The 13,550-nt window shown below is 39.2% G+C and overlaps 1 protein-coding gene across 1 annotated transcript in view; it reads right to left on the bottom strand.

Annotated features, from left to right (window-relative positions):
* The window catches only part of SLC44A5 (solute carrier family 44 member 5), a 201,316-nt gene that overhangs the window by 86,756 nt on the left and 101,010 nt on the right, over positions 1-13,550 (bottom strand). Inside the window, exon 2 of the mRNA XM_024119947.1 lies at positions 8,108-8,181. Coding sequence (XP_023975715.1) covers positions 8,108-8,181 — 74 coding nt within the window. The remainder of the gene's footprint in view (positions 1-8,107; positions 8,182-13,550) is intronic.

Genomic DNA, 13,550 nt, shown 5'->3' with positions numbered 1-13,550 from the left:
CAGCAAAATACAACAAACAGTAAAAATCTCACTCAGCATTAAAAAAAAATCTGTTCCAGTAACAGTCAAAACTAAGTGTTTTCCTTTTAAAATGAAGGCTTCCATAGTAACGTATAAGTATGTAGTTTTATTTGTAAACATTTATATATTTGTCAAGAATGCAAAAGGACATTTAATACTGGTTCTGGTTATTTATAAATACAATAAATTCTTCATTAAGAAAAGTTTACGAGAAGAATTTTTTAAAAAATGGAACTGGAGTCGTTTAAATTTCTTACCTTTTTATTGAAAAAAAAAAAATTTTTGCTAAAACAATGTTTCCAAGCTGTGGCCTGATAGGCAGGCTCATTTTACTTCTGAAGTAGACTAAAGGCACAGTGTGACCTCCTGTCACATTCATTCTCCATCACCAGTGTCCACTTACAATGAATATTAGGATCATACCTTTAAGCTCAATACAAAGGGATGCCTGGTGAGGCATAACATAACTTTTTAAATTATATTTATTTATTAGTAAGAGAGACTGTCCACTGCTTCTCTGTATAGACAGTATCAAAAAGTCATCTTGGAATTATCTTTGTTCTTCAAAAAGTCACTTGAGGGACCTCTCAGTTATGAAAATATGGTTCTCTCCCTTCCTCATATCCCTTGGGATGGGAAGACTAATTAGCTTTATAGAAGGAAGGGACAAGAACTAAATTTTTCTCCTTGAGATTTTAATTTAGGACAGAACAGATTGACCCTGAACTAGGTCTATAGGCCAAAAGGAATACAAATACCTTGAAGGCAGAGACTGGACTGTCGTCCTAGGCTTAATAGAAGGGTCTAAGAGTAGGGGCTGCATTCTGGTACTAGCCATGCTTTGAGGAGAAATGGCTGAGCATGGTATAAAGACTTAAAAAGCTATAGTCTTGGATCCTAGTGTAGGAAACCACTACAAGAGTGGAAGGATCCAGACGAGCAATTCACTAAGAAATGATACCAAATGGCACCAACCAAAACATCAGAGCTCCAGTAACTACAAGGTCTTGCTCTCCAGTGAGAAACTGGAAATAAGACTGCCCCCTCCTTGACATTTCGGGGCAGTCCAGGTCAAGGTAAAGAATGATATGCTGGATGCATATCATTCTTGCTATGAACGCAATGAATGGAAAAGTAGATGTGTGACTGTATTGCTACCCCCAGACAATGAACATGTGCTTTAATACCAGAAATGATGTGGTCAAGCTGGACTACATTTGATTATTAATTCAGCTATTTTGTTTATTCTCCGCCTCACTCCATGAAGGATTTAAGACTGAATTATGTAAACCTCCTCCTTTCTGTACTTGACTTGGTACTTTCAGTCCCGCTGTTTCCAGTTGACCCATGATGGCCCTCCTTCAATCCTTTGCACTGATCTATAAATTACTTGCACATCAAGGCCCTTTACTGGTATGTTTTGCCTTGATTCATTCTCTATTAGAGAAGCAATCCCTAACCTCACTAAATTCAAGAAACAGGGATGCAGACCCCACCTCTTGATGAAAGGAATGGCAAAGAGTTTGCAGCCATGTGTTAAAACTACTATAGTTCAGCCTGTGGCTGCAAACTTTTTACATTCCCTCCACAATCAAATATGCTTTTACTCTCCCAGGATCCCCAAAGCCTCATCCAATTAAGGCATCAGGCTCAAGCTAAAGGTCTGAATCTCATCACCTAAGTCGGGTCCAGGGGTTGATGAAGCTCTTCAGGGCTGGTTCCTCTTGTAAGGACGGTGTCTTTAGCTAGATCATTGAATTCATTATGTATATTTCCTAATTACCATTAGCAACAGTGTTGCCAAACCTTCACCACCGCATAACAAAGTGCCCTTCCCTCCTGCTTCCAATTATATTTCCTCCCTTTCCTTCAAACTCTAGCCAAAAACTCCTTCAAAATCCACCTGGCTTCTGAACACCACCTGGTCTCCAAAACCAATGCCCATATTTTAGGTTTTGTTAAGCCAGCATCCCACTTCTGGATATCAAGTTTTGTCCTGCTTATCTATTATTGCACCCCCAAACCCACTGGCTTAATACAACCATTTTATTTTGCTCATGACTTTGGGAGTTAGGAATTTGGGGAAGGCTTAGCTGAGCCCCTTGGGGCTCTCTCACACAGCCAGATGTTGACTGGGGCTTCAATCATCTGAAAACCCTCAGGGCTGACAGCAAACACTACCTATCCCTGGGAGCTCAGCCCAGCCTATTGACTAGAACCCCTATACAGGGCTTCTCCATGTTGCTTGGGTTTCTCACAGGATAGTGACAGCGTTCTAGGCTTGTTTGCATAAATTTACTTTCTTGTTAACTTCCTATCTTCTCAACTAACAGGAATAATTATTCCGGAGGAAGATTAAAAAACAAAACCAAAAACAAACTTTAGACCCTAACTATAAGTGCTTCCTGTGTAAATACAACAATGAAATAACTAACTCTCTCAACTGGAAATCCATTTGAAAAAAAAAGAAAGAAAAAATTGTTGAATGTTAAAATTGCGCTATTGTATACATAATGTTAGCACAAGGACAGCAAGAACAATTTGCATAATAAATATTCCTATTCTTTTTTTCTAGTTAGCACAATTGAATAGCACCCATCAGTGAAGCAGGACAAAAGAGGGCTATTACCATAAATGTTTGATCTTTCAAGGAGATTTGATACCTTCTACCCAGACTCCACTTCACCCACTTGAACGGAGGTTCTGCCTTTCATCAGTCGAATGTCAAGTGCCTTTGTTGCATCCGAGTGTTACCCTAGCTGGCCATATTCTACATTAAGGGCAAAGAACAGTTTTTTTCTTGGAAGAATTTGTAAGAAACATGGCTCTTTCATGGGAGCACTTCTTATGAAAAGAACATGGATGAAAGTAAGCCTAAGAAGGTACTGATCTAACAAAATGGCAAAAGATGCAAAACTACTTACAACACATCAGTAAAACTGACTTAGCTTCATCTTTCCTCAGGTGAAGGTACACATTCTTTCATGTTAAAAAAAATTCTTAACACTCCTACTAACCTCTGCCAAGCGTTTTCCTTCATTCTTCTTTTAGTCCAGCATTGTAAGAGTTAAATTTATCTTAGAAACAGGCAAGTACGGCTATTTGTAGTTCAGGGATGAGAAATATACATATATTAAATTTTGTGAGTTGCTCATTTTAATCAGTGGCATAAGGATTAATTTAGAGGAAACACTAAATTAATCCAATATTGCACACAGTTTTTCACTGAGGAATCTTTATCTTCCAATTTCCTTATGTGAATTAAGGCATTTACAAACTGAATCTGGAGATCTTGAACAAAGAGGCAAATTTCTCATCTTGCTCCAGCGGGAATGACAGTACACACTCCCGTTTCTTCTACCGTGCTGACAAGGGAGAGAGTGGCAGTGGCTTTCCCAGCTCTAGATAAGGACAGAAGTCATTTCTCTACGGATTACAAGAGACTGGCTCTGAGATACAGAGGAGAGACTTACTCAATTATGCCATAAGACCTCCTAAGGGAAAGATTTTGGGCACAATAAGAGATCCTTATGAAGTCCCTGTGTGCATTCAAACTTTAATAACCAAAACTATGGGTTGCTATAGAAACAATATAGTAAATTACATTTAAAAGCAATTTCTTAAAATTCAGAACAGCTAGATTATACAATGGTAGCAAATGAAGTACTGCCTCTTACTGTTATGTAGCATTATTGGCATAGCTGGATATTATTTCATTTACTCCTCATAACAGCCCTGCAAAGTAGGTAGTGTTTCCATATTTTTACAGGTGCGAAAACTACTGAGATTTAGAAAGTAGCTCAAGTCCACCAAATAATATGGGGAAACCCTAGATCTGCTTGACTCCAAATTTTTTTTTCTCTCATGCAACATATTTCAACTCGATGACAAAAAGTAATAACAAAACAATTACAGAGACAGACGTGTCCCAAAGTTGGAGAAGCGAAAATTCTATTAGTTGTATAATAAGAAAATTCACTGTATTATAATATTCAATTTATATATTTATGTTTGTGCTACTAATGCATTAATGTTTAGAAGTTCAAATACACTGAAGAAATTACAAAGGAATCTTCTGAAGACCTAAGAGCACATTATTTGGTTTTGTGGTTTATACTCCTTTATTCTTCTCTCCTTCCCTATCTTCCTGCCTTACTTTTTTGAATTCTCCATTTATGTGTAGTTTTCACCTGGTATTACTCAGATGATCTTTTGGAAATTACTTTCAATTGCTGTTCTCAAAGTATTTCTCTTTACTGGAAGATAAAACTGAAGACCAGAGAAAAGTATTTTCCATTGTTCTCTAGGTAGGCACTGCCTTCTTTCTGCTGATACAATCTATCCACATTAACTCTAGGCATTAATTATTGTTACTAGAAGCTATTATCTGACTTTTACAGCCCCCACCACCATAATAATAAAGTTTCCTAAGTCAGCATCTAAGGGATACAACTTAAGTCTCTGGGGATAATGTGATACATTCATATGCAATGGTGAAATCTTTTTACAGAAAATATTCACACCAGTTCCTTTGGTAGTTTTTTTCTTAAATTGAAGTATAGCTGATTTACAAATCTCTATTTTATTTATTTCCACTCTGTTCTTTAATATTTCCTTCCTTCTGCTGACTTTGGGTTTTGTTTGTTCTTCTTTTTCTAATTCCTTTAGATGGCAGTTTAGGCTGTTTATTTGAGATTTTTCTTATTTCTTAAGGAACACCTGTAACTGTTTATTACAGTTATAGTTGCTTTAGAATTTTCTGTCTTTTAGTCTTTAAGTGGTTGATCATCAGTCCTTATTATATATTTGCATTTCCTAGTGAGATTTTCCCTTTTAGATTCTTACTTCTTTTCCACTTAGATAAGACCCTTTAACATTTCCTCTATTCAAAATGATAATCTTGCTGGGTAGAGTACTGTAGGTTGCAGGGTTTTCCCTTCAGCACTTTGAATGTATCATGCCACTCTCTTCTGGCCTGAAAACTTTCTGCAGAGAAATCAGCTGATAGCCTTACAGGGATTCCCTTGTATATGACTCCTTGTTTTCTCTTGCTGCCTTTAGAATTCTCTTTAGCTTTGACTTTTGCCATTTTAATTATGTATGTTTTGTTGTGGGTAATTTTTTGGGTTCATCATGTTTGGGACTCTCTGTGCTTCCTGTACCTGGATGTCTATTTCCTTCTTCAGGTTTGGGAAGTTTTCAAGCATAATTTCATCAAATACATTTTCAATCCCCTTCTCTCTCTCTTCTCCTTCTGGGACTCCTATAATGTGAAGGTTCATATGCTTAATGCTATCTCAGAGATCTCTTAAACTGTTTCAAGTTTTTATTTATTTATTTATTTTGCTGTTCTGATTCAGTGATTCCCATTCTTCTATCTTTCAGATCACATATACATTCTTCTGGATCACTCAGCCTGCTATTCATTCCTTCTAGTGTGTTTATTTCAGCTATTGAATTCTTTATTTCTGACTGGGTCTTTTTTATATTTTATAGTTCCTTGTTAAAATTTTTACTGCGTACATCTATTATTTTTCCTAATTCAGTAAACATTTTAATTACTAATGCTTTGAATTCTTTATCTGATAAATTGTTTATCTCTACTTCATTATTTTTTTCAGAGTGTTTCTTTTGCTCTTTTAATTGACAGCAGTTCCTCTGCTTTTTCATTTTGCTTAACTTTCTCTGCCTCTATGAATTTAGGTGAAACAGTGACCTATTGTTGCTTGAAGGGTTGTTCTTATGAGGGGCCATTCCTTACAGGTGCAGTGTGTCCACTGCCTTTGGTGGGAGAGCTGGATTTGATATGGATCCAAGTCACAACTTTCCTCGGGGTGTGCTGGCAGCTATCACCTTGGTAGTGGGTGGGGCTAGAGATGGAGAGGCTAGAGCTGGAGCCCAGTGTGAGGCAGGGCTTCCTTTCTGCTCAGTGGCTGTCACTGCCCTATCAGGGGTGGGGTCTGAGCCCAAGTTGCTGGAGCAGAATCCCTGAGGGTCGGGCTCAAGCTGGCTCTGTTCCCCTTAAGTGTGTGTTTTCCCCTCTCTCTGAACTGGCACCTTTGCCCCAGAGTGGGGGAGTGCTGAAGCAAGTGGGGCTTGTGAGGGCTCTCTGCTCATGTTGTCTGCAGACAGAGGTCCAAGCTATCTCTGATGCACCGCCTGTGCAGGCACGCACAACCGTTTTCCTGGTTCTGCTCAGACACAGACTCAGGTGCAAGTCCCCTTTGTTCCTCACAGCGGATTAATGTCCTCAGCCTCCACCACCCCCGCCCTGTTGTTGAGCCATATCACTGGGCAGGTGAGGCCTATGTAGACACTTGGCACGTGATCAGGGGGTGAGCTGTGGTGGAGCAGCTGCTGTCAGAGGTCGGGGCTACTTCAGATGCACTGCTTGAGTAAGCTCAGTAATGGCTGCCACCATCCCACCCAGGCCATGCCCAGGGACTAGCTCATCTCTGCATCCCACAGTCGAGTCTTCTCCCCATTCATGGCTGCCCCAGATCCACTGCTGCTCTGTGACATGGAATGAGCAGGATCAGAGCCTTTGCTTGGCTTGGGTGCAAGCCAAGGCACTTATGGGAAACCCAGCAGCCACTAGAGCAGACCACTCCCCACCCTGCCTCAGGGCAAGACAGCACATGAGTGTTCCTCACAATCGGAGTCCAGGCTTCCCACAGCCCTCCTGTTAGGCCCAGCAGTCCTCCAACCAGCTAAGGGGGCTCGTCTCCTCTGTATAGGACCCCAGGACTGGGGCACCCAATCTGTGGCTCTCACTGCTCACTCCCCAGGGTGAGTAAGTTGGACACACAGTGTCCAACTGTGTGATCTTTCTTGCCCTCTGAAGTCCCCTCCCAGGAGCACAGGTCCTGATCTGATTGCTTTTTTATTTTCCTTCCTACCCAATTATGTGTGTATCATTCTTACAGCCTTGGAGTCTTTCTGCCAGTTTCCAGTTAGTTTTCAGTGAGACTTGTTCCACATGTAGATGTATTTTTTTTTTTTTGATGTGTTTGTGGAGGGAGGTGAGCTCCATGTCCTCTTACTCTGCCATCTTGACTGATCCCCTTTGGTAGTTTTTAAAACAACCCAAATAAAGACCATCTATATTTGCCCTCTTTATTTTCACTTCCATAGAAAAATCTTTAATCTAACAATGAACAACAGGATATCTCTTTCTGGTAGGCAAAGACAATAGGATTGCCTATATGTCAATGAACTATTTGGTGAAATTATTAATAATTGTTCCTTCTTTTTAATTTACTTCTAAAAAGAAAAGGTTATGTATTACTTAAACTTATCTAGGCCCTAGTTCTTATTAATAAATAGCAACATAAACTTTATTAGCTGCTTAGTAAAATTTCAAACGTAAAAATGATTAAAAAGCAACCGTTGGGCTTCCCTGGTGGCGCAGTGGTTGCGCGTCCGCCTGCCAATGCAGGGGAACCGGGTTCGCGCCCCGGTCTGGGAGGATCCCACATGCCGCGGAGCGGCTGGGCCCGTGAGCCATGGCCGCTGGGCCTGCGCGTCCGGAGCCTGTGCTCTGCAACGGGAGAGGCCACAACAGAGGGAGGCCCGCATACCACAAAAAAAAAAAAAAAAAAAAAGCAACCGTAAGGTTTTTTCATTCTTCTGTATAATTGTATTTACCTAAGTAATTTAGGCTTGCCTTTGGATAAACTGCTTTGAGTTTATTTTTCATTGCATCTGCTACCCAATGAGTCCTGGTGAGATACATTTCCTCCAGAAAATATAATAATCAATAATAAGAAGGATTTGGGAAGAAAATGATTAATGTTAAAAATGTGACATAGGGCTTCCCTGGTGGCGCAGTGGTTGAGTCTACCTGCCAATGCAGGGGACACGCGTTTGTGCCCCGGTCCGGGAGGGTCCCACATGCCGTGGAGCGGCTAGGCCCGTGAGCCATGGCCGCTGAGCCTGCGCGTCTGGAGCCTGTGCCCCGCAACAGGAGAGGCCACAACAGTGAGAGGCCCGCGTACCGCAAAAAAAAAAAAAAAAAAAAAATTGCCATTGACTTAGTTATTTAATTAGCAAATGTTAAATATCTTCTATACCTATATTTACTCACCCACAAGTCCTAAAAGAATGTAGGCAATAATGAACAGTATGAAGATCATGCAGCACAGCACATCTGTACAACTCCTAAAGACAAAAAGGAATAAAGAATTAAAAGCGTCCTGAGAAGATTCACATAGCATCCGTTTTCCTCCCTCTTATGGACTTAATGTGTCTCCCCCAATTCCCTATGTTGAAACCTAACCCCCAAGGTGATGGTATTAGAAGGTGGGGGGGGAATTAAAAGGGGTACAAAATAACTTATTGTTCACTGCAAAAAAATATAAGAAGGGAGAAAAAGACAATAACAACAGTGATATGCTATTTTATACCTAATAATTCTGAAAGGTAAATCGGATGCATTTCTGCAATCAAAGACTTTAGCAGCAGGGAGTGGTTATAGTTCCATGATTAAAGAAATTTCCCCAGAGCTGTTAGTATTTATTTTCTTGATTCTTTATTTGTAAAATGTTTTTAGAGGTTAGAGTACACCAACATCAAGAAACTATTTTTTATATGAAATTGTAATTTAAGCTATTTGATTTTCTTCATGCTTCCCAAAACATGGTATAATAAAAAAAATTAGCCACTTCCATTCCTCTTTCTCTCCATTATCTTTCTACATGCACATTTAAAGGGTACTATTATTAAATAAAGGATTGACTGCATAAGCTTTCTATGAGGAACAGAGTTGCAACTATTGAACAACAATGTCTATAATGCATTAACAAATGAAATGCGTCTACATGGTAATTTTCCAGCTATTCTGAAAGCTGGATATTGTGAAATGAGGTTTAGAGAAAATTTAGCTCATAGAGACTAGGTTATTTTCTAAGGGATCACAAGTCAAACCAGTATCCAGTAGGGATACTCTGGTTTTCAACTAAAGTATTTCCTATTTCTAATATTAAATTTTGTTCAGCTTGTAAGTGGTCTACAAGGTCAAAACTATGTCTTGAAAGTATGAAACAATACAATCATTCTTTACTTGAAACTTAATGAAGAATCTATTAGTAAAGAAAAAGATGGACCTATTTGACAGGATTAAAAGATGCACATGAGAATTTTCATAGCAAAAACTTCTTGTTCTAGAGGGCATATGGATATGTTCCAGTCTTTTAGCACAGGCAGGCAGAAGTTACATTCTATTTTTAGTGGTGGTAGTAATAATAATAACGAATGATAATTGTACAGTAACAGACACAGTAATACCTTACACATTGATAAATCCCTGTTACACCTTTACTGCTCTCACATACATAACTTTGGTTTTTAGGGGTAGTGAGGTAAGCTGACTTATGTAAGGTCCATGAGAGAGAGGTAGTTACAGAGGCAGACAAATATCTACGTCTCCACTGCCTAACCTTTTTCATTTAGTGGTTATTCTAATATGATTACAACTTTCTAGAAAGACTCCAATTAGCTGTATCTAAAATTCCACACACATCCTTATTACTCTACCTCAGAATAGGAAATGGATCCATCATAGGGAAAGCTAATCACAGTCAATTCAGAAACAAACTATCAGTTGTTTAAGTCTAATTTTAACCCAGGAATTTTAAATTTCACTGGGACTGAAGAATTATGAGAATAATACAAAGAGAAGAAAACAGGCACTCTAGTTTTCTTTGGTTAACAACCACTGAAGGCAAAACCTGATGGGAGTGAGGAGAGGATCTGCCTTGTGTGCATTTTGACAAATCCTACTCAAGATCAGGTTCTCATCCTATCAGGGCAGTTGCTAAATAGCCTGACACCTAATAACGAATGCCTGCAGGTGAGGAACTAAAGGAGAGAAAACTAGAACAGTGGTATGTTTTTACTAGAAATCTTGAAGCTGTCAAAGCCCTGTGTGTAATGGTAACTACCAAGGAGACAGGGATGTAACCAGAAGCCCCAGCTAGGCTGGCCAGCAACCTGTAATATTATATCTATAATATGTTTATATCTACATAGTTACATTGTATATAATTCATACTATAATGCATGTTTATAATGACAATATCAAATAGTATTATAATGTTTTCTCTTCATACTATGTAGTAAGCACAGAGAGAAGTAAACATACTAGAAAGATGAATAAAAGAAACTTAAAAACAGAGCACAAGGAAAGAAGCAGAAACACCCCCCCCCCAAATTTCTCAAAAGTAAAACCCACACTCCTCGGCTACTGGCCCTAATGAATGGCATCAGTCAGGGTTTGGTTCCATGTGGGGTTTTACATTATGATTTCTCTTTCTTTTTGGTGCCAAGGACACACTACAGCCCCAGGGACTACTGTGTACCCACACAACCTCTCTCTACCCCTTCCCCCAGCAGTCTCTCACCACAGTGGGACAGCATTTCTCAGTAATTCACACCTTGAGATGTTTGGGGATTCTATTCTGGGACTAGGCAGGATAATGAATTCAAGTCCGCTTTGCTTTTCTGGAACTCTGCTTAAGAGAAATAGCAGCCAATACCCCATGGCCAGACTGGTTAATTTCATTTTATTTAAGCATGGAAAAACGTTGAAAAAAGTGAAAATTATGGAGAATTCAAGAGTTTCAAAAAGTAGGAAAGTTTTTCTAGATGAAACATTCTTATTTCTGAAATTTTTCCTATAGTGATTTGATTCCCTTTGCTGTTTAAAAATTTTTCTTTTAAAAATAGGTGTGTGTGTGAGTGTGTGTGTGTGTGTGTGTGTGTGTGCTTTCAGATAATTACAATCATCTGTCATTTTTTTCCCCAGTAACTCATCTATTTCTCTCCACTTCCTCAGATATATTCCCTACTGGAAAAAAAATCACTGCTTAGAAAATTATTGGGAAATTGAATATGAAGAAAATATAAAATATAGCTTGGGCACCATTTTGGGAGTCAGGAACATAGCAGAAGGTTAATTCAAATTTTAGAAGTTATAGCACATCAACATTGTTTCTTTCTTTGATTTCAGGTATCTTTACAATCCCAAGTATTCTGTAGAAAATGAGTTATTTTTTAAAAACCAAGTACTTAATTTGGATAATTTTGAATACTCTTAAGATAGCTATTGAGGTAATTGGGTGATACAAGCTCATGGTTTAAAATCATTCTGAACCATGTTCTAGCTAGAGGCCTGTCATAGCTGTACATTTTCCTCAGTTGGGTCCATTTTTACTTTTATAGTAAGAACCACTATAAGAGCCACTGTACTAACTTAAAAATGGGTTGCATGCCACTGAGTTCTGGAAAGAAGATTAAATATATCTGAACCCTCTCCCCTACCCTCCCTCCAAATCAAAGTCCAATTTTTTCAAAACAAGCTGCTTACACTCACGTTATAAGAAAGTTATTCAAATTTTTATTCAGATTAAGCTGTCCTGGCGTAAAAGTATTTTCAAAAGTTAAACTAGAAGTACCATTGCTATCTTATATCTATTTTTCCAAATTGCAATAAGAATAGGATCCCAATTATATAATCATTTGCAGATTTCCCTTTCCTTCCTGTCTCTAACCCACAAGTACAGAATGCCTACAGTCACCTCAACTTGAAGTCTTGGGAGTTTCCTTTGACTTTCCCTTTTTTGTTGCTTATCTTTCATATTCAGTTGATAAGTTCTCTTGATTCCTTCTCTCTGATGTGTCTTTCATCCACCCCTTCCTTTCTACTCCTGCTGCCTGGACTTTGTCCACATTCTCTTAACCTCTCTTCAAACTATTACTGTGGTCCCTTAATTGGGCTCCTGCATGTAGTCTCTGCCTGATCCAAATCATTCTGCACATCACTGATATCACTGATAGGGGACAATGTCACTTTATTATTTTAAAAATTGCAGTGCTTCTCCACCACCTGTTCAATAATTGCCAAATGTCGTAGCTTTATGTTTAAGAACCTACTGATTTAATCCTAGTTCAAGCCCCAGACTACCTTTCTAGCTTTTCTCCCTCTATTCATCTCAATGTGCTTCAACCAACTTGGACTTTTTCACTTATTGAATATACCATGAAATCTCCCTTGACCACACTCAGGGCTCTCTGCTCATGGTCCTTTTAGACTCATCCTCCTGGGATATCATATGTCCCAATTTGTATGAAACAGCCAGGGTTTACACCTATTATCCTGGAGTAACAATTAGCAATGTTCCCTTTTACCACGAAAAGTGCCGCAGTGTGGATCTCAACCCCATCTACTAAAACCCCATTCTTCATATGGTCGGATTCCCTTCCTCTTTTAGGGCTGAATAACATTCCATTGTATGTATATGACATATTTTTTAACCTATTCATTTGTCAATGAACATTTAGGTTGTTTCCACATCTTAGCTATTGTGAATAGTGCTGCAGTGAACATGGGAGTGCAGATATGTCTTTGAGATCCTGATTTCAATTCTTTTGGACAACGTGGATAAACCTAGAGGAACTTATGCTAAGTGAAGTAAGCCAATCACAGAAAGACAAATAACTGCAGGATTCCACTAATTTGAGATATCTAAAATAGTCAAACTCATAGAAACAGAAAGTAGAATGGTGGTTGCCAGGGGCAGGAGAGAGGGGCAAATGGGGAGTTACTTATTCAACGGCAATAAGTTCCAAGTATGCAAGATGAATAAGATCCAGAGATCTGTGGTACATCATTGTGCCTATATGGTTAACACTACTGTACTGGGCACTTAAAAATTTGTTAAGAGGGGAGATCTCACATTAAGTGTTCTTACCACAATTAAAAAAAAACACATAGCATGGAAGACATGATAACCACTGCAAGGCTGCAATATACAGGAATATACTTGTTCAAGTTCATAAGTTATTTGCATTTAAAATTTTTCTATAAGTGTAATATAGGTATTAAATACGTGATTGCAAACGTAAATTTTTTTTAACTTAAAAAAATTCAAGGGGGGATCTGCAAGATGGTGGAGGAGTAAGATGTGGAGATCATCTTCCTCCCCACAAACACATCAAAAATAAATCTACATGTGGAATAACTCCTACAGAACACCTGCTGAACACTGGCAGAAGACCTCAGACTTCCCAAAAGGAAAGAAACTACCCACATACATGGCTGTGTGGCTGACAGGGTCTTGGTGCTCTGGCTTCATGTTAGGCCTGAGCCTCTGAGGTGGGAGAGCCGAGTTCAGGACACTGGACCACCAGACCTCCTGGTCCCACATAATATCAATCAGTGTGACCTCCCTCAGAGATCTCTGTCTCAATGCTAAGACCCAGCTCCACTCAACGACCAGCAAGCTCCAGTGCTGGATACCCCATGCCAAACAACTAGCAAGACAGGAACACAACCCCACCCATTAGAAAAGAGGCTGCCTAAAATCATACTAAGTTCACAGACACTCCAAAACACACCACTGGACACAGTCCTGCCCACCAGAAAGACAAGATCCAGCCTCATCCACCAGAACACAGGCACCAGTCCCCTCCACCAGGAAGCCTACACAACCCACTGAACCAACCTTACCCACTGGGGGCAGACACCAAAA

This window comes from Physeter macrocephalus, chromosome 4 (assembly GCF_002837175.3).
Source record: "Physeter macrocephalus isolate SW-GA chromosome 4, ASM283717v5, whole genome shotgun sequence".
Taxonomy (NCBI): Eukaryota; Metazoa; Chordata; class Mammalia; order Artiodactyla; family Physeteridae; genus Physeter; species Physeter macrocephalus.
Note: the sequence above shows the minus strand (reverse complement) of the source record. Positions and strands in the feature narration are given on the sequence as shown.